The sequence below is a fragment of the Salvelinus namaycush genome, chromosome 27, assembly GCF_016432855.1.
Source record: "Salvelinus namaycush isolate Seneca chromosome 27, SaNama_1.0, whole genome shotgun sequence".
NCBI classification, from domain to species: Eukaryota; Metazoa; Chordata; class Actinopteri; order Salmoniformes; family Salmonidae; genus Salvelinus; species Salvelinus namaycush.
Window position 1 is genome coordinate 39,666,885 of NC_052333.1, and position 20,768 is coordinate 39,687,652.

The window sequence follows — 20,768 nt, forward strand, 5'->3', positions numbered from 1 at the left end:
TTTCCCACCAAGAAAAATAAATAATATAGTAAGTGCCATTAATGTAACAGTGTTGAGGTTTTTAGCCATAAATCCCCTTGTGACAGGGGGAATGGAAGCTTGTGTGCAACAGGGAGGGGCAATTGAATTCAAGCTTCACAAAATATTTGTGATTGTTAAAACATTTCTAGCCCATCTATGGGTAACAGTTTTGACTTGTTATGTGTGACATGCTCAGTTTTTCACCACAAAACACCAGAAATGGCAAAGAGTAGAACCAGCTCACCTGCTTTTAAACTAATTTGAGTATTTGTAGACTTGTTTACGTGCTGCTGTGCGTTTTGTTGCTAACCTTACTTTGCTACCTGCCAACTTTACGGTTTTTACTTTTTAATTACCATTTATATTTTGTTTTTCCCTCGCTCGACTTTTTTCATTCAACTTTTTCACTCCGGACGCTTTATCTGGACGTGGTTCGTCAGGACCTCCACCAGCCGAAACTAAGTAGTAACATTAACATGATGCCTTCTAATTGCAGTCGCTGTACTCATAATATACAGGAGAACGATCGCCTTACGGCGAGGATAGTCTTGCTGCAAGCCCAGCTTCAGACGCAATCGTTAGGCAAGGTTAAGCAGCGAGTCAGAGGCCGAGTCTTCTCTGGTCTCTACTCCTCCCGTTACGGGGTCTGAGACGCCGAAGCCTCCCACCATTAGCTCTGACATATTGAAAACCCTAGTCATTGGCGACTCCATTACCCGCACTATTAGACTTAAAACGAATCATCCAGCGATCATGCACTGTTTACCAGGGGGCAGGGCTACCGACGGTAAGGCTAATCTGAAGATGGTGCTGGCTAAAACTGGGGAGTAAAGGGATATTGTTATTCACGTTGGCACCAACGATGTTAGGATGAAACAGTCAGAGGTCCCCTTGCGCAACATAGCTTCAGCGTGTAAATCAGCTAGAAAAATGTGTCGGCATCGAGTAATTGTCTATGGCCCCCTCCCAGTCAGTGTTGCCAACTTCTCAGTAAGGAGAGTAGCTATTGGCTGTCCTAAAAGTCACTAGAAGTCGTTAAATGACATCATCACCTAATTTGCATAATTGGCCATGTGCATGTAATTGTGATGGATGCTGTAGGAGAGAGGAATAACGTCGTGGGAGAGACAAAAAGTAAGTAAAAAAACACCCTAAATATGTTTAGAACTACAAATGAACTTTCTTCTGTCGATTCTTGTTTTTTTTATGTCACAATTCCAACCCTCCTCCTTTATCTGGGCTTGGGACTGGCAAAAGTGACCAAAAAGAGACACTCTGGCGGAGTTACTTAGTTTTTGATAAAACATTTTGTTTTATAATTTTGTTTTGTTTTTAAGTTTAGTTTTCTTAATTTGGTGGTTTTTAACCTTATGGTCCACTTAGGAGCCCACAAGTCACAGTAAAACATGAACATTTTTAACCATAACATTTTTTTTACAATCTAAATGGACCAAAAAGAGACAATAGAAAAACACTGTCAATGGCAATGTGAGAAAATTATGGTAACTAGTCTGGACCTAATTCAGGTTATTTTATTTGATGTAAACCAGGGTGGGATCAGCCAGCGGCGGCTTCCCGCATGCGCGATTCATTTGCAGTCTTGAGTTTGTGACGGATTAATCAATTCTAAACTGGAAATACCTGACTTTAGCTAATGTTCCTCTTCAACCAACTGTAAAATAAAGACTTTTTGACCTGTGGTGCCGACCAATTCTAACTACTATAGACCAGAGCACTATGGGACACAGACTAGGTGCAGGCCACCTCTGACTGCAGCTGGGAGGGACAGCTGCGCGAGGACTGGGCCGCCTGTGAGGCCCACGGCAACATACGCTGCTCGTTGAGAAGAGTAAGAACAATACGTGCTTTCACGTCAGAGTCTCCAATAACACCAGAAAAAGTCGCTAGATTTGTCACTAGTCTCTTTTTTGAAAATGTGTCGCTAGAGGGGTCTGAATACTCGCCAAATATAACGACAAAGTCGCTAAATTGGCAACACTGCTCCCAGTTAGGGGGAGTGATGAGCTCTACAGCAGAGTCTCACATCTCAATCGCTGGTTGAAACTGTTTTATGCCACCTCCCAAAAGATAGAATTTGTAGATAATTGGCCCTCTTTCTGGGACTCACCCACAAACAGGACCAAGCCTGGCCTGTTGAGTGACAGACTCCATCCTAGCTGGAGGGGTGCTCTCATCTGATCTACAAACATAGACTGGGCTCTAACTCCCCTAGCTCCACAATGAGATAGGGTGCAGGCCAGGCAGCAGGCTGTTAGCCAGCTTGCCAGCTTAGTGGAGTCTGCCGCTAGCACAGTCAGTGTAGTCAGCTCAGCTATCCCCATTGAGACTGTGCCTCGACCTAGGTTGGGCAAAACTGAACATGGCGGTGTTCGCTTTAGCAATCTCACTGGAATAAAGACCTCTCCATTCCTGACATTATTGAAATAGATTGTGATACCTCACATCTCAAAATAGGGCTACTTAATGTTAGATCCCTCACTTCCAAGGCAGTTATAGTCAATGAACTAATCACTGATCATAATCTTGATGTGATTGGCCTGACTGAAACATGGTTACAGCTTACTTAACAGCTTACTTAAGCCTGATGAATTTTACTGTGTTAAATGAGGCCTCACCTCCTGGTTACACTAGTGACCATATCCCCCGCACATCCCGCGGAGGTGTTGCTAACATTGCAAATTGCAATTGACAAAAAAAAATACTTTCTTCTTTTGAGCTTTTAGTCATGAAATCTATGCAGCTTACTCAATCACTTTTTATAGCTACTGTTTACAGGCCTCCTGGGCCATATACAGCGTTCCTCACTGGGTTCCCTGAATTCCTATCGGACCTTGTAGTCATGGCAGATAATATAACATTTTTTGGTGACTTTAATATTCACATGGAAAAGTCCACAGACCCACTCCAAAAGGCTTTTGGAGCCATCATCGACTCCGTGGGTTTTGTCCAACTTGTCTCCGGACCTATTCACTGCCACTGTCATACTCTGGACCTAGTTTTGTCCCATGAAATAAATGTTGTGGATCTTAATGTTTTTCCTCATAATCCTGGACTATCGGACCACCATTTTATTACGTTTGCAATCGCAACAAATAATCTGCTCAGACCCCAACCAAGGATCATCAAAAGTCGTGCTATAAATTCTCGGACAACCCAAAGATTCCTAGATGCCCTTCCAGACTCCCTCCACTTACCCAAGGACTTCAGAGTACAAAAATCAGTTAACCACCAAACTGAGGAACTCAAGTTAACCTTGCGCAATACCCTAGATGCAGTCGCACCCCTAAAAACCAAAAACATTTGTCATAAGAAACTATCTCCCTGGTATACAGAAAATACCCGAGCTCTGAAGCAAGCTTCCAGAAAATTGGAACGGAAATGGCACTACTCCAAACTGGAAGTCTTCCAACTAGCTTGGAAAGACAGCACCGTGCAGTATCGAAGAGCCCTCACTGCTGCTCGATCATCCTATTTTTCCAACTTAATTGAGGAAAATAAGAACAATCCAAAATATATTTTTGATACTGTCACAAAGCTAACTAAAAAGCAGCATTCCCCAAGAGAGGATGGCTCTCACTTCAGCAGTGATAGATTCATGAACTTCTTTGAGGAAAAGATCATGATCATTAGAAAGCAAATTACGGACTCCTCTTTAAATCTGCGTATTCCTCCAAAGCTCAGTTGTCCTGAGTCTGCACAACTCTGCCAGGACCTAGGATCAAGGGAGACACTAAAGTTTTTTAGTACTATATCTCTTGACACATTGATTAAAATAATCATGGCCTCTCAACCTTCAAGCTGCATACTGAACCCTATTCCAACTAAACTACTGAAAGAGCCTGCTTCCTGTGCTTGGACCTCCTATGTTGAACATAATAAACGGCTCTCTATCCACCCGATGTGTACCAAACGCACTAAAAGTGGCAGTAATAAAGCCTCTCTTGAAAAAGCCAAACCTTGACCCAGAAAATATAAAAATATAAAAAACTATCGGCCCATATCGAATCTCCCATTCCTCTCAAAATCTTTTGAAAAAGCTGTTGCGCAGCAACTCACTGCTTTCCTGAAGAAAAACAATGTATACGAAACGCTTCAGTCTGGTTTTAGACCCCATCATAGCACTGAGACTGCACTTGCTAAGGGTGGTAAATGACCTTTTAATGGCGTCAGCCCCAGGATCTGCATCTGTCCTCGTCCTCCTAGACCTCAGTGCTGTTTTTGATACCATCGATCACCACATTCTTTTGGAGAGATTGGAAACCCAAATTGGTCTACACGGACAAGTTCTGGCCTGGTTTAGATCTTATCTGTCGGAAAGATATCAGTTTGTCTCTGGATGGTTTGTCCTCTGACAAATCAACTGTAAATTTCGGTGTTCCTCAAGGTTCCGTTTTAGGACCACTATTGTTTTCACAATATATTTTACCTCTTGGTGATGTCATTCGGAAAAACATAATGTTAACTTTCACTGCTATGCAGATGACACACAGCTGTAAATTTCGATGAAACATGGTGAAGCTCCAAAATTGCCCTCCCCTGGAAGCCTGGGTTTCAGACATAAGGAAGTGGTGGCTGCAAATGTTCTACTTTTAAACTCGGACAAAACAGAGATGCTTGTTCTAGGTCCCAAGAAACAAAGAGATCTTCTGTTGAATCTGACAATATTGATGGTTGTACAGTCATCTCGAATAAAACTGTGAAGGACCTCTGCGTTACTCTGGACCCTGATCTCTCTTTTGACGAACATATCAAGACTGTTTCAACGACAGCTTTTTTCCATCTACGTAACATTGCAAAAATCAAAAACTTTCTGTCCAAAAATAAAAATGTATCCATGCTTTTGTCACTTCTAGGTTAGACTACTGCAATGCTCTACTTTCCGGCTACCCGGATAAAGCACTAAATAAACTAAAGACTAGAACCAAAACATTTAATCATATTACTCCAGTGCTAGCCTCTCTACACTGGCTTCCTGTTAAGGCAAGAGCTGATTTCAAGATCTTACTGCTAACCTACAAAGCATTACATGGGCTTGCTCCTATCTTTCCGATTTGGTCCTGCCGTACATAGCTACACGTACGCTACGATCACAAGACGCAGGCTTCCTTACTGTCCCTAGAATATCTAAGCAAACAGCTGGAGGCATGTGAGAGACCCATGTGAGAGACGCAGACTCTGTCTCAACCTTTAAGTCTTTATTGAAGACTCATCTCTTCAGTAGGTCCTATGATTGAGTGTAGTCTGGCCCATGAGTGTGAAGGTGTGAACGGAAAGGCACTGGAGCAACGAACCACCCTTGCTGTCTCTGCCTGGCTGGTTCCCCTCTCTCCACTGGGATTCTCTGCCTCTAACCCTATTACAGGGGCTGAGTCACTGGCTTACTGGTGCTCTTCCATGCCGTCCCTAGGAGCGGTGCGTCACTTGAGTGGGTTGAGTCAATGACGTAATCTTCCTGTCTGCCCCCCCTTGGGTTGTGCCGTGGCAGAGATCTTTGTGGACTATACTTGGCCTTTTCTCAGGATGGTAAGTTGGTGGTTGAAGATATCCCTCTAGTGGTGTGGCGGCTGTGCTTTGGCAAAGTGGGTGGGGTTATATCCTGCCTGTTTGGCCCTGTCCCAGGGTATCGTCGGATGGGGCCACAGTGTCTCCCGACCCCTCCTGTCTCAGCCTCCAGTATTTATGCTGCAGTAGTTTGTGTCGGGGGCTAGGGTCAGTCTGTTATATCTGGAGTATTTCTCCTGTCTTATCCGGTGTCCTGTGTGAATTTAAGTATGCTCTCTCTAATTCTCTCGGAGGACCTGAGTCCTAGGACCATCCCCAGTCCACCTGGCCGTGCTGCTGCTCGTTTAAAATCTTCTGCCTGCGGCTATGGAACCCTGACCTGTTTACCTGTCCCAGACCTGCTATTTTTAACTCTCTAGAGACAGCAGGAGCGGTAGAGATACTCTGAATGAACGGCTATGAAAAGCCAATTGACATTTACTCCTGAGGTGCTGACCTGTTGCACCCTCGACAACCACTGTGATTATTATTATTTGACCCTGCTATGAACATTTGAACATCTTGGCCATGTTCTGTTATCTCCACCCGGCACGGCCAGAAGAGGACTGGCCACCCCTCATAGCCTGGTTCCTCTCTAGGTTTCGTCCTAGGTTCTTCTCTTTCTAGGGAGTTTTTCCTAGCCACCGTGCTTCTACATCTGCATTGCTTGCTGTTTGGGGTTTTAGGCTGGGTTTCTGTACAGCACTTTGTGACATCAGCAGGGCTTTATAAATACATTTGATTGAGTATTATATGTTCAGTGTTTCTTTAATTAAAAAAAATATTTTAAAAGGAATAGTTTCACCATATTCAAATTTGAGTATATTTCATATAGCAGGGTTGGATGTAAAATGAGGGACAGGTGTAAATTAATCACTAATCACATTAAATAAATAATATTCAGAAATGACTGTCAAAGCAAAAATATAGCAAGGGCTTCACAATGATGGTGACAACTTGGTTAAATATTAGGGTTAAGGGTTTTTGATCTTTCGTAGAAAAACATGGTTGTCTCATTGTTGTCGGTGATCAGACCTACCACTGTTGTGTCGTCAGCAAACTTAATGATGGTGTTGGAGTCGTGGTTGGCCACGCAGTCGTGGGTGAACATGGATTACAGGAGGGGACTAAGGACACACCCCTGAGGGGCCTCAGTGTTGAGGATCAGCGTGGCAGATGTGTTGTTACCACCTGGGGGCAGCCTGTCAGGAAGTCCAGGATCCAGTTGCGGGAAGTGTTTAGTCCCAGGGTCCTTAGCTTAGTGATGAGCTTTGTGGCACTATGGTGTTTGAACGTTGAACATCTCAAGGATGATCAATGGAAACAGTATGCACCTGAGCAAAATGTTTAGTCTCATAGCAAAGGGTCTGAATACTTATGTAAATAAGGTATAGTTTTTTGTTTTATAAATTTGCCCCCAAAAATGTAAAAACCTGTTTTCGCTTTGCCATTATAGGGTATAGAATAAGGCTGTCGTGTAACAAAATGTAGAAAAGGTCAAGGGGTCTGAATACTTTCTGAATGCACTGTACAAAATAATTAATACATGCTCAAATAGTGGTTGTATTGTTCTCTCAAAGGTGCTCACCTGAACCCTGCAGTGTCTCTCAGCCTCTGCTCTGGGCAGGCATCCTTGGACGCCTACCTTTCTATGTCTTCTTCCAGATACTACCTATATGGCTGCTGCCACCGTCGGCCTGCATTACTATGGTAAGGGAATAAGGACAAAATGTAGAATATCAAAATATACAATACTAGAATCTAGTAGTGGAAAAAGTACCCAACTGACATACCTGAGCAAAGATGCCTTAATAGAAAATCACTCAAAAGTGAGTCACCAAGTAAAATAATACTTGAATAAAAGTCTAAATGTATTTGGTTTTAAATATACTTTAAGTATCAAAAGTAAAAGTATAAATCATTTCACATTCCTTATATTAAGCAAACCAGACAGCACCATTTTCTTTTTTATTATTTAAGGATAGCCAGCGGTACACTCCAACATAATTTACAAACTACGTACATGTTTAGTGAGTCCGTCAGATCAGAGGCAGTAGGGATTACCAGATGTTCTCTTGATAAGTGCATGAATTGGACAATTTTCCTATCCTGCTAAGCATTCGAAATGTAATGAGTACTTTTGGGTGTCAGGGAAAATCTATGGAGTAAAAAGTACATCATTTTCTTTAGGAATGTAGTGAAGTAAAAGTTGTCAAATATAAATAGTAAAGATACCTCTAAAAACATATAGTGGAGCTAGAGGGGGTACATCCAGAAAAGAAGAAAAAAACACCCTAAAAGGACAGACTTAATGGGACCATCATGTGAAAGGGGAGAATCCAATGGTGGCATTTGGGATTTTGAACAGTTATATCCCAAAGGACTGTAGTATAAGATTAGTGTCTTGCAAAGGTAGTACTGTTTGTGTCAAGATTATGAACAGAGGAATGTACTTCTGTATAAAATTGTTGTACATAATGTAAACTTGCCTAAATTAAATATTTCATGCCATACTCTGAATAAGCGTTATAGAACTGTTTAAAGACTGGACAGAAGTAAAGTTCTCCTTTACACACATTTATTTTGAAACGGCACAAAAACTGTATGGGAATTCAGCAAGCAGACTAGTCATAATGGAAAATAATAAAATGAAGCTTGTGGAATCATTATTTCTCTAATATAAATATATCGGGGCAAAATTTAAAAAAAGGCTTTCTTCACATGACGAGGTTTTTGAGACAGATACATAAGAAAGTGGGGTACAGCAAGCATGGATTCTGCAGTTAGAAAACAATCATACCAAAGAGATAAACGTTCGTACACATCATTAAATCACAATACAGGGCCTCCCGAGTGGCGCAGTGGTCTAAGGCACTGCATTGCAGTGCTAGCTGTGCCACTAGAGATTCTGGGTTCGAGTCCAGGCTCTGTCGCGACCGGGAGACCCATGGGGCGGCGCACAATTGGCCCAGCGTCGTCCGGGTTAGGAAGGGTTTGGCCGGCAGGGATATCCTTGTCTCATCGCGCACTAATGACTCCTGTGGCGGGCTGGGCGCAGTGCACGCTGACACGGTCGCCAGGTATACAGTGTTTCCTCCGACACATTGGTGCGGCTGGCTTCCGGGTTGGATGGGCGTTGGGTTGTGTTTCGGAGGACGCATGGCTCTCGACCTTCGCCTCTCCCGAGTCCGTACGGGAGTTGCAGCGACGAGACAAGACTGTAACTACTACCAATTGGATACCACGAAATTGGGGAGAAAAATACAACAAAAAATAAATAAATACAGCCCCTCACATTTTCCCTCTACTTAATTGTGAGTGACAATATAGCTAGCTACCTTCCATAAAAATGTTTCAAATTGAAAAAAAAATTAAATACAATTGTTACGAGTACAAATACTATACTTAAATTCACATTTTCATAAGAATTAAAACCCAAAAGCTTTCTTTTAGTGTATAAGATGTATTTACAGCACAACATACACCCATGTGCACCACAGGTGAAATCTCTCGTCCCAGCTACAATTTTGACGACACAATGTACCACTCAATAAGACGGGTTACAATGATCTATGCAACCTCATCTCCTACAGAAATGTGTATGGAACACAGATATAAATCTCACCTTTCACTGTCTGTGGCATCCATTTCAAACTACTTTTACCATTTAATCTTGATATAAGATTGGTGGCAAATGACTCCCACAAACAACAACAATGTGTTTCATATAAATAAACAGAACAATGTTATTAGTACTTAAAATCAGTGTTTAAAACTCTCCAAATACTCCTTTTTTGTTTCAGATACTTCTAAGGTTACTGATTTGAGAACAGTTTTATCCAGCCCTCACTAAAGAGATGGACCCATAGAAACTGATCTAGGACCAACCAAAGGAGTGCTTTCTTTGTACAGTGTCTCTGTGTGGATGTGAGTTTGACAATGCGATGCAAGACAGACAGAATACCTTTCAAGACACATGGCTCGGATAAGGAAATTAGTAAGAAAGACATGGACAAATGTGAAAAAAATACAATACAGAAGGAAACGCATGTAGAAAATATAGTATGGTTCACATGAAGATACAGAGACACAACAATATTAAAAGCAGAAAAATAATAAGTAGATGATGGACACATATGGCTTATGTAAATGCTATGATCAGGTGGTCTTGACCCTCAGAACTCCCATCCCCATGCGTGTCCAGTCCACTGCTCAGTATGATGCTCAGCATGCGAGTATAACTGCACAGTTAGTGACAAAGAAACACAGAGCTCAGTTGGCTCAAAACAGCACAGAAGTAGATCTGGGTCTGCTTTTATCCATCTAAATTCAGCTACCCAAGAATGATTCCAAGTCAAAACCCCTCATCTCCCAGGCCTGTCCGTCACTCCGAGGCCTCACCCCTCCTCTCCATACTGGGGCTTGTCCGGCTCTGGGGTGAAGTTTCCCAGAGTTACAGATCTAGGATCAGCTTCCTCTCCTCCAATCCTAACCTTAAACATTAGTGGGGGAAATGCAAAACTGACCCAGGATCAGCATCTAGGGGCAGCTTCAATCTACTGGGGCTTGTCCGTCTTGTGGGCGGTGATGAAAGCCATGCCGTGGGTCCTCAAGTGGGTGTTAAGGTCGGAGGCCCTGTTGAAGCGCCGCCTGCACACCCTGCAGCTCATACTCCCCTTCCCGTCCTCTCCCTCCAGGGGGGAGGAGGGTGAGCCGTCCGGGGAAGAAGGGGTGCGCGGCGGCCTGCGATCGGACTCCCCCTGGGGGTCTCTCACGCGGTGGGTGATGAAACGGTGGCGTCCCAGGGAGCCGGCCGAGGCGAAGCACACGCCACACTGCAGGCACTGGAAGGAGGCGGCATCGGCGCGATGCTGCGGGATGTGGCGCTGGAACTCGGCGGCATCCTCTGTGGCAAAGCCGCACGGCACGCAGTGGAACACGTTGTCGGCCTCCTCGGGCTCGGGAGGCGCTGATGCTCGAGTTCTCTTCACGGGACTGCAGCCCTCCTCGCCCCCCTCTGTGGCCTCTCCGCTGTCCGTGCCACCCCCTTCCTCGTCCCCTGGTGGACCCCCCTCCCCGTCAGCTTCAGACGAGCTGCCTGGTCCCTTACCCGGTGCTGAACGCTTCCTGGTCTGAGGGCCCTGCAGGGGGACAGAGGGGTGATGGGAAAAAGAGAGAATGTTCAAAAAGCCTTATCTTGATTTTTGGTTTAACATATTCAGATCCAAGTCACCACACAATGGGTAACATTATAGACCAAAGTTGCAGAGAGCATACAGGAAACAAGAGTACAGTTGTCCAATTATGACTGAGACTGAAATGGACCCCCACCAAGTAATGGAAAGAAGAATGGATTCTAACTGACCTGTCCGTCAGTGGATCTGACCCCGTGATGATGGACCTGGATATGCTTCTCCAGTATGAGCCGACTGCTGAAGGTCCGCTTGCCCTCGGTGCAATATCTGCAAACACACAAGTAGACACATAGGCTCTGAGGATGCTGTACACTTTACCTAGGTGGGCTGATATTAGACTGAACATAACATTCTAAATGTCCCTGCTAATTGTCTTGTCCCATCCACTCTTAGACATTTTCAAATATAATATGTCATTTAGCAGAATGTATGGGTGGTCCCATGAATTGAACCCACTATCCATGCTCTACCATCTGAGCTACAGGGAACCAAATAGGGTGCTTTTGTGGATGTATAGATGAGTATGGGGTTCACTCACTGGCAGTGGAAGACTCTCTTGTTGCCCTCGTGGATGACCCGTACATGGCGCCGCAGGCTGGAAGAGGTGCAGAAGGAGCTCTCACACACACGACACAGGAACTTCTTCATAGCCTACAGAGGCAGATACACAAGGAAATAAGAGAGGGTGAGTCCTTTCGTAACCTCCCTGTGTGTGACATTACACTTCGAGCATACACATTTTATTTACTGTATAACAGATTTTTTTCTGCCTGGAAAAGTGAGGCAAGCGAAGAAAATAAAAACAAATCAAGAAGTCGTAAAAATACTAAACCTTGGTACAAACACCTAGTGACCTCAGCAAGAGATTTTAGCCTTTTGGTATAATGGTTTTGTAGTGACAGCCACAGGGACCAAGGTTTGAGTCCCAGTCAGGGTACCCTCCTAATTAACTACATTGGTGTCAGGTGTTGATTAGCATCACTGAAAGCCTGTCCCAGCTGAATTAGTCAGACATTTTCCATAATTGATAATATACACTCAGTGTACAAAACATTAGGAGCACCTTCCTACTATTGAGTTGTCCTCTGAACAGCCTCAATTCATCAGAGCATGGACTCAAGGTGTTGAAAGCATTCCACAGGGATGCTGGTTCATGTTGACTCCAATGCTTCCCACAGTTGTCAAGTTGGCTGGATGTCCTTTGGGTGGTGGACCATTCTTGATACACACGGGAAACTGTTGAGCGTGAAATTACCCAGCATCGTTGCAGTTCTTGACACGCTTAAACCGGTGCGCCTGGCACCTAATACCATACCCCGTTCAAAGGGACTTACAACTTTTGTTTTGCCTATTCACCCTCTGAATGGCACACATACTGTACACAATCCATGTCTCAATTGTCTTAAGGCTTGAAAATGATTATTTAACCTGTCTCCTCCCCTTCATCTACACTGATTTAAGTGGATTTAACAGGTGACATCAATAAGGGATCATAGCTTTCACCTGGTCAGTCTATGTAAGTGCAAGTGCTCCTAATGTCTTGTACACTCGGTGTATAGCATTCTACTAAAGTAATCAGACTTATTTTTACTACACTGCTCAAAAAAATAAAGGGAACACTAAAATAACACATCCTAGATCTGAATGAATGAAATATTCTTATTAAATACTTTTTTCTTTACATAGTTGAATGTGCTGACAACAAAATCACACAAAAATTATCAATGGAAATCAAATGTATCAACCCATGGAGGTCTGGATTTGGAGTCACACTCAAAATTAAAGTGGAAAACCACACTACAGGCTGATCCAACTTTGATCTAATGTCCTTAAAACAAGTCAAAATGAGGCTCAGTAGTGTGTGTGGCCTCCACGTGCCTGTATGACCTCCCTACAACGCCTGGGCATGCTCCTGATGAGGTGGCGGATGGTCTCCTGAGGGATCTCCTCCCAGACCTGGACTAAAGCATCCGCCAACTCCTGGACAGTCTGTGGTGCAACGTGGCGTTGGTGGATGGAGCGAGACATGATGTCCCAGATGTGCTCAATTGGATTCAGGTCTGGGGAACGGTCTAGCATTGTCTTGCATTAGGAGGAACCCAGGGCCAACCGCACCAGCATACGGTCTCACAAGGGGTCTGAGGATCTCATCTCGGTACCTAATGGCAGTCAGGCTACCTCTGGCGAGCACATGGAGGGCTGTGCGGCCCCCCAAAGAAATGCCACCCCACACTCATGCTACCATACAGCTATAAGGTTTCTCTCCTGTGTGTGTTCTCTGGTGTACAGTCAGAAAGCTAGATGTAGTAAAACTCATAATTATTAATTATCAGTTAACACCGACTAAAATGAAACGTTTTTGCTCCCTTGTCCTACCATTCAAAATCTTATATACAATTTCTGTCTTGCCTTCTGCTGTTTTCCCACCGCCAAACCGGTCATGCTGGAGGATGTTGCAGGCAGCAGAACGTTCTCCACGGCGTCTCCAGACTGTCACATGTGCTCAGTGTGAACCTGCTTTCATCTGTGAAGAGCACAGGGCGCCAGTGGCGAATTTGCCAATCTTGGTGTTCTCTGGCAAATGCCAAACGTCCTGCACGGTGTTGGGCTGTAAGCACAACCCCCACCTGTGGACGTCGGGCCCTCATACCACCCTCATGGAGTCTGTTTCTGACCGTTTGAGCAGACACATGCACATTTGTGGCCTGCTGGAGGTCATTTTGCAGGGCTCTGGCAGTGCTCCTCCTGCTCCTCCTTGCACAAAGGCGGAGGTAGCGGTCCTGCTGCTGGGTTGTTGCCCTCCTACGGCCTCCTCCACGTCTCCTGATGTACTTGCCTGTCTCCTGGTAGCGCCTCCATGCTCTGGACACTACGCTGACAGACACAGCAAACCTTCTTGCCACAGCTCGCATTGATGTGCCATCCTGGATGAGCTGCACTACCTGAGCCACTTGTGTGGGTTGTAGACTCCGTCTCATGCTACCACTAGAGTGAAAGCACCGCCAGCATTCAAAAGTGACCAAAACATCAGCCAGGAAGCATAGGAACTGAGAAGTGGTCTGTGGTCACCACCTGCAGAACCACTCCTTTATTGGGGGTGTCTTGCTAATTGCCTATAATTTCCACCTGTTGTCTATTCCATTTGCACAACAGCATGTTAAATTTATTGTCAATCAGTGTTGCTTCCTAAGTGGACAGTTTGATTTCACAGAAGTGTGATTGACTTGGAGTTACATTGTGTTGTTTAAGTGTTCCCTTTATTTTTTTGAGCAGTGTATATTGAACTGCTTCAGCTTTTATTTAGCTGGAATTGTACATTTAACACATCTCCCACTACTGTAATCATACAAATATTTTTAGACAGCGGAAGCAAGCACACCCTGTCTTCAGGAAATGTACCTATTCTAGGTTAGTCAGATGTATCTTACTTTAGAAGTGTTCACTGCATGCTGACTAGCATCTATTTAGTTGCAATGCCCAAATCAACTTAAAGTATCTAAGGCAACATAATCCAAAAGAAGGGCTACTAAAAAAATCCCTTTTCATTTTTGCGATTCACAAATGATTGATTTCCGTGATTCAATTCACTGAGCTCTTACCGAATCCCAACTACTACAATAGCGAAGCGAATCATTCAATTTGTCTTCTCTTTTTTAATTACATTTTTAATTACATTTGTATGGCCGTACCTTTCCATGCTCTGTTTTCATGTGAGAGATGTAGTCGTCGCTCTGTGTGAAGCTCTTCTGACATTGCTGGCAGCTCCATTCTGAGGGGGTCCCACGATGGCTGCCTGCCTCCATAGAACTAGACTGATTCTCAGGTTTCTCATAGTCCTCATCCCCCTCTTCCTCTCCTTCCTCCTCCTCCTCCTCTTCTTCTTGGTCTCGGCCCCAGTCCTCTCCATCTGAGTTGTCTGTTTTTTCAGAGGGCTTAGATTTGGGGGGGGAGGGGGTGGAGGGGTTGGTGGGGGCTGTGGCAGGGGCGGAGGCATCGGATTGTCCCTCCTGTTTGACTGACAGCCCTCTGTGAGCAGTCTGGACAACAGTATAAGAGGAAGTGAGAGGAATGACCAATCAGACAAGAGAAAAGTGAGAACACTGTCAAATGAGCGAATATAAATTACTATTTACCATCAGGGGATTGAACAACTAACATATCACTTTCCTTTACTGCAATCATATGTTTCCCTGTGAGTTAGAATGTAACTAAACAAACCTTTATGTGTTCCATCATGGAACCTTTCTGCGCGTAGAGTTTGGTGCAGTCAGGACACTTGAACACATGCACTTTCTGCTTGGCCAGGTGGGTGTCGAAATGCATGTACAGTAACGGTTTCTGGGTAAAAACTGTATCGCACATCACACACTTGTAGATCATTCTGCAAATACAGAGAAAGAGGGAAATAGTGGCGTGAATGTAGCGTTTTTATCAGGGCTCAAATTTGGACAAAAACTGAGACGAGACGTGCTTTAAAATACACTAAACCAGTGTTTCCCAATCCTGGTCTCGGAGACCCAAAATATGCACATTTTTGTTTTAATACACATGAACACAGTTGAATTAAGTGTGTTAGTTCTAGAGCACTAGGACAAAAACGTGCACCCCTCTGGGTCCTCAGGACCAGGATTGGAAAACACTGCTCTAAACCTAAAGAGACACATAACATGGTTCAGTGACTGTGGAGCACTTACTTGGCCTGTCCCCCGGTGAGGGTGGGGTGCTGGGTGCTGATGTGTCCCTGTGCACTAGGGGCAGACTTGAAGGCCATGGGGCAGCTGGGGCACTTGTGGAACACCTCGCAGTGGGCCGTCTGGATGTGGGACTTGATGGAGTTCAGACCCCCGAAGACCACCTGGCAACTGGAGCACCTGGGGGGATGGATATGAACAAAAACAAAATGTTAAACACACTGGTTTAGTCGCTGTTGTCAATAATGCTAATAGAGTGTCCACTGACAATTGGGTGGCATGTAACTACGGCGAGAATTTGCATTTGATTATTGTAGTTCTCTCACTCATACATCCACCTGACAATGCTGCATCTAAGCAGTAGCTTGTGGAATGTAGACATGCGTGTATTTGGAGCACGTTTGCATATCAGTGCAGATCACTTACACACTGAAAAAAGCTGCTAAGCCGAAACGTCTGTATAAGCTAGTGAAAATACTTTTTGCAACATCCTTCGTGTGCAGACCTATTACATTTGCTGCTGACTTATCAGTGCAGACACTATCTCTTCACCTGTATCCGATGCGGCGGGCGAAGTGCAGACAGGCCTCCTCCAGGTGGGTCTGGAAGCTGGCCTGCCGGGCGATGCCCCCACACTCTGGACAGACGTGGGGTGCCCGGTGCTTATGAATCCTCTGGTGAGCCGACACACTGCACCAGTTAGGCAGCATCATGGGAGGGGAACACAGGGTACAGGTCTGGGCAGGAAGATGAGCGGGAACAGGTTTAACAATTGACATTTAGTACACACAAGAGGCATTAATCATAATTCGTTTTCATAGTAAACATTAGCAGCATCATGGGAGTGGAGCACAGCGTACAGGTTTGGATAGGGAGGAGAGAGGGGGAGAAAAGGTATAAAAGTTGACTACGGCATACAACTATGAATACACTACTACTTCTAATACTGCAAAACTTCTACTAATATTAAAACTAGTATTGTGTAATAAGACAGTCATCACCCACATGTCTTGGAAGGGGGAAGGAGAGTTAATAAAAGCATTTTGAGCCATTACAAATGACTTGTTTTCATAGTAAACACTAGTATTATGTAATAGTATTGACTAATACATAAAGTAAAGCAGGCCATTAAACATATTAAAGTGGTTTCCCAAACACAGATTAAGCCTAATTCTGGACTAAAGGGCATGTTCAGTGGAGGTTCTCCATTGAAAGTGTTTCTTAGCCCAGGACAAGGCTTAATCGGTGTCTGGGAAACCGCTTTAATATGTTTAATGGCCTGCTTTACCTTAGTCAATACTCATTCAGTAATTATACATGACTAAGCTTGACACTAGTAGTTCGTTACTAGCCTGTAAGTAATGCACACCCATACTTCAGGCTCTATATCAAAGGACTCACCGAGTTGGGTGTAGCTCTGATCTGCTGGAAGTGGGCAACCAGCTCGGCCTTGCCAGAGAACTGGGCCTGGCACTCGGGACACTTGAAGTTGTGGTACTGCAGCACCTCGCCCTTCTTGCAGGGGAGGGGCATCAGTGCCTGGGGGCTCTGGAGCGCGCGGCGGACTGGTCTCGGCTGTGCGGAGGAGGGAGACCGTGTGTCCTTCAGTGGGCTGGAGCTGGACGATACGGCGGGGACTCCGGACGTGGGGGAGGAGACTGGGGGAGGACAGGAAATTGAAGAAGGGGATAGCATGCCGTGTCAATACAGCAAAGCAAGAACACAAAGAAGATGGAGGTGAATCGAACTTACTGACCACATCCTGACAGAAATAAAGCATTGTTTGTGAAGCCACATTGTATGCGTCCTAAATGGCTTTTACTTTTTTTGCACTACTTTTGTCCAGAGCCCTATGAGACGTAGCCACTGTCACTAAAAACTATTCCGAAAGACACGCCTTACCGATGGGTGTGGTGTCCTGCTGGCCAATCATCTGCTCCACGTTGACGGGCCTCATGACGAGGTGAGAGCACTGCATGACCAGCCCGCGTTCCTTATGCTCCCTGGCGTGGAGCAGCAGGCTGCACTTGTTAAAGAAGGCCAGCCGTTTGGCACAGTGGTTGCAGGTCACTTCGATGCGCAGCGAGCGCCTGTCGTAGTGACGGGCCAGGCTGCGCTCCAGGGCGAAGGCGTCGCCACATTCCAGACAGCGGTAGCCCGTGGCAGGCAGCGGAAGCCCCCACTCTGGGGGCGGTGGAGCCGAGAGGTCGGGTTTATAACTGGGCAGCAGGTTCTTGCTGTTGAGGATCTTGTTGAAGGCCTCCACCAGGCTAGACTGACTGCGGGAGATGACGGCACCCGTACTGTTCACAATGGAGGCAGGCTTGTTTGGCTGGTGAGTGCCGGCTAGGACGCTGGCGGTGCCTCCGTTAGCTGTTTTAGCACCGACAGGACGTACGCACAGCCCACCAGTGGCTACTGAGAACTTAGGAGAGGAGACAGAGGGAGCGGCAGGCAGGGCGGCAGATTTAGTGAAGCTAACAGCAGTGGCAGATACCATGGCTTTGTCTGAGGCAGCCATCTTGTTCTGAGCCTTGGTTGCAGCAACTAGCATAGCGCTACTGGCTGCTAGTGTAGACACAGGTAGTGTGTTGAGGCTCTTTACTTTCTGCGGCTGGGAGTCTACCATACGACCAGAGGGAGTGTCAGGCTTCCGGGACCTGTTGGCTGGGACCTTGCGCCCCCCTTGATGAGCTTTGCTGGGGTCCAAACCCTTGGCTCCGGCAGCACCTGCTTTGGGTGCGACCCTGGTAACAGTTCTGGTGATTCCACCAGAGGAGGTTTTGATGGTCTTTATCCGCACTTTGAGGGGCCTGGCAGGAGCCGGAGGCCCTCCTGGAATTGAGGTGCCACCTTCGGTGGTTGGAGGTTTAGACTTGCCATCATCCATCTCCATTTTCTCCTCTCCTGTTCTTGCACCCTCTTCCTTTCCAAAATCTGCCTTGCCATCCATAGCCTTCTCTATTCCATTCCCCACCTCCATCTCCTCCTCCTCCTCCTTAGGCTCCTGAAGGTCTGAGGGGGGCGGTGTGGAGGCTACTGCAGGGCTGGAGCACCTCTTGGCAGTTACTGGTGATGCCGATTTGGGTATCTCTGGCTCAGGACTTTCAGGCGAGTCCCGCTCTTCTATAACATGCTCTGGGTGTTTGTCTTCCTGTGGTGGACTCTTGGTGGAGCCTGACTGGGGAGTTGAGGAGGTCACGCTAGTGCCCGAGGGAGTGTCCCCTGGTTTGGGGTGAGCTGCCGATGAGGCCATGGGATGGGTGGAGTCAGAGATGGCAGCAGGGGATCTAAAACGACGTGCCAGTTTAGGAGGGGTGCGGGAAGGGGAGTCAGGGGGTTCCTGGATCAGCAGTGGGGGCCCTAGGTCCAGATCGGAATCATCCTCCTCTGAGTCTCGTGGACTAAATAATGCCGGGCCGGCTTTAGGTGCCCCGTTAAACGGCTGAGATGAGTGCAGCGGGTGTGAGGAGAGGGCGGATGACGGAGACAGGAGCAGAGGCTTGGAAGGCGGGAAGAAAGGAGAGGACAGTCCAACTGACACTCCTGGGACAAGAGGAGCAGACTCGACAGATGAAGAGGAGGATAACGACGCTTTGCCCTCATCTCCTCCTCCTTGGCCCGTCTCTTGCTGTGTATGCTGCTGCTGCTGGTAGTGCTGCTGCTGTAGAAGCTGCATCTTCCTCGCCTTCCCTACAGGGTCTCCCGACCCCTGCACCATGAGAGGCTTCAGTCTGTTGAATATATTGCCAACCTGCTTGGCAGATTTAGTTGATCCAGCACCGCATCCTCCGCCCTCTGAAGCTGTTTTGGGGGTACACACGGACCACGGCTCCCCATTAGATTGGGCATGAGCCTGGGTTAGGGGCGGGGTCACACCAGAGGCCCCAAACCCATTGTGGTTGAGTGGTTCAGATTCCGCCATGCCTGGGGTACAGGCACCGAGTCGTGGACCCACAGCGACCCTAGCAATGCCGTCCATAGTGTCCTGGTCTGTGTCCCCATCCCCTCCATCGATGGTGTCGGGTCGCACGCGGTTCTTTACAATAACGCTGACAATAGGAGTGTCAGCCTGGGGGTCTGGGGGGCTAGGTGGTCTCAGAGACGGCCCTACACCAACCCCACCGTCTGGCTTTCCCAGAGGAGCACCGCCTGGCCCATGTGGGCCCTCAGCCTCATCAGGAGCAGACTGGATGGCCTCTTTAGCGTCAATGTCGGGAATGTCAAACGCTGCCAATAGGTCATCGAAATCTGGGGTCTTCATGTCCCCCATGCCGGGACCTAATCCTGCAAGACAGAGTACACCAAGCGGACAGAAAATGAGTGACATGATGGCACGATAACATCCTGTGTTTCTCATTGTACCTAAATCATGTTTACAAAAGTTGTAATAAAACGGGATATAATCCTTCATGTTCCTGTTCAGTAAATATAACTAGCTACCTAGTTAATACCTAGGCAAGCTAGCTAGTTAGCAGCAGATCCATGTCGATGAACAGAGTAAGATTTATTTGACCCGAGCAGTGGTAGTTAGGACTGTTCCCGACACTAAGATTACTAGCCAGCTTCTCAAAGTATTGCATACAGTAAACATTGCGGGTAGGGGGCTATGTTGCCTAGCTAACATGAACACAATACCGTTTCTGAAACAGACAGATCGTGTTGTCTACGATTATGTCAACAACTAGCTAATGCTAGCTAGGTAAAAGCTACAACATAGCTAGCTTACTATAGCTAGCTAAGAAAGAAATGCACTTCTGTTGATCTGTTTAATAGTTTAATTCACTGAGTGAGGACATTAAATGCAGCTTTTGAGATGCCTTACATATGGAATAACCTGCAATGGTTTCACAATGATGAATAATTTAACACCACAAACGTCTTGCAGCTGTGAGTTTATTTTCGGCTTCCCCTTCATCATATTCAGCCAGGCTAGCTGGCCAATGAGCCCAAGCAGCGCGAGGGTTCCTTTAGCGGAGGCCATTGTATCCATTCATAACGGGTTACTGGGGAATAACCATGCACTATTGTCAATAAAATGATCTTATGGGTTGATCATTGTCACTGTGGACAATTGGTGGGACCGGTATTTTCAATCTCAATTGCACATTTTGATTGTTTACCTGGATCTGTGATTCCCGACTATAGTCTCTCGCTCCAGACGAAGAGCCCTTACTTCCCGTCACATGATGAAAAGAGGTCCTATCAGATCATTGTATCGATGCAATTAATTTTGTTTACTGCCGATGCCACAAAAATAAGTTGTCAAGGGAATGGTGCCACATACGAACACATGTGA

The 20,768-nt window shown here is 46.0% G+C and overlaps 1 protein-coding gene across 1 annotated transcript; it reads right to left on the reverse strand.

Moving 5' to 3' along the window:
* Window positions 1-8,794: 8,794 nt before the first annotated feature.
* On the reverse strand, window positions 8,795-20,678 carry znf687b (zinc finger protein 687b). The gene is made up of 10 exons (XM_038966735.1): window positions 20,593-20,678; window positions 17,372-19,756; window positions 16,871-17,127; window positions 16,022-16,206; window positions 15,473-15,649; window positions 14,997-15,159; window positions 14,468-14,815; window positions 11,317-11,429; window positions 10,949-11,045; window positions 8,795-10,724 (listed from the first exon to the last, which is right to left on the reverse strand). The coding sequence occupies exons 2-10, from the start codon at window positions 19,740-19,742 to the stop codon at window positions 10,140-10,142; spliced, it is 4,296 nt and encodes a 1,431-aa protein (XP_038822663.1). The 5' UTR covers window positions 19,743-19,756; window positions 20,593-20,678; the 3' UTR covers window positions 8,795-10,139.
* Between the last annotated feature and the right edge of the window lie 90 nt (window positions 20,679-20,768).

Excerpts from the sequence above, each read along its gene's own strand:
- znf687b (XM_038966735.1), bottom strand. The coding sequence starts at position 19,742 with ATGGGGGACATGAAGACCCCAGATTTCGATGACCTATTGGCAGCGTTT. Across the intron at positions 16,207-16,870 it reads TCAGAGCTACACCCAACTCG|ACCTGTACCCTGTGTTCCCC; the intron begins GTGAGTCCTTTG and ends CTTCCTGCCCAG. Across the intron at positions 10,725-10,948 it reads TCAGATCCACTGACGGACAG|GGCCCTCAGACCAGGAAGCG; the intron begins GTCAGTTAGAAT and ends GTCCCCCTGCAG.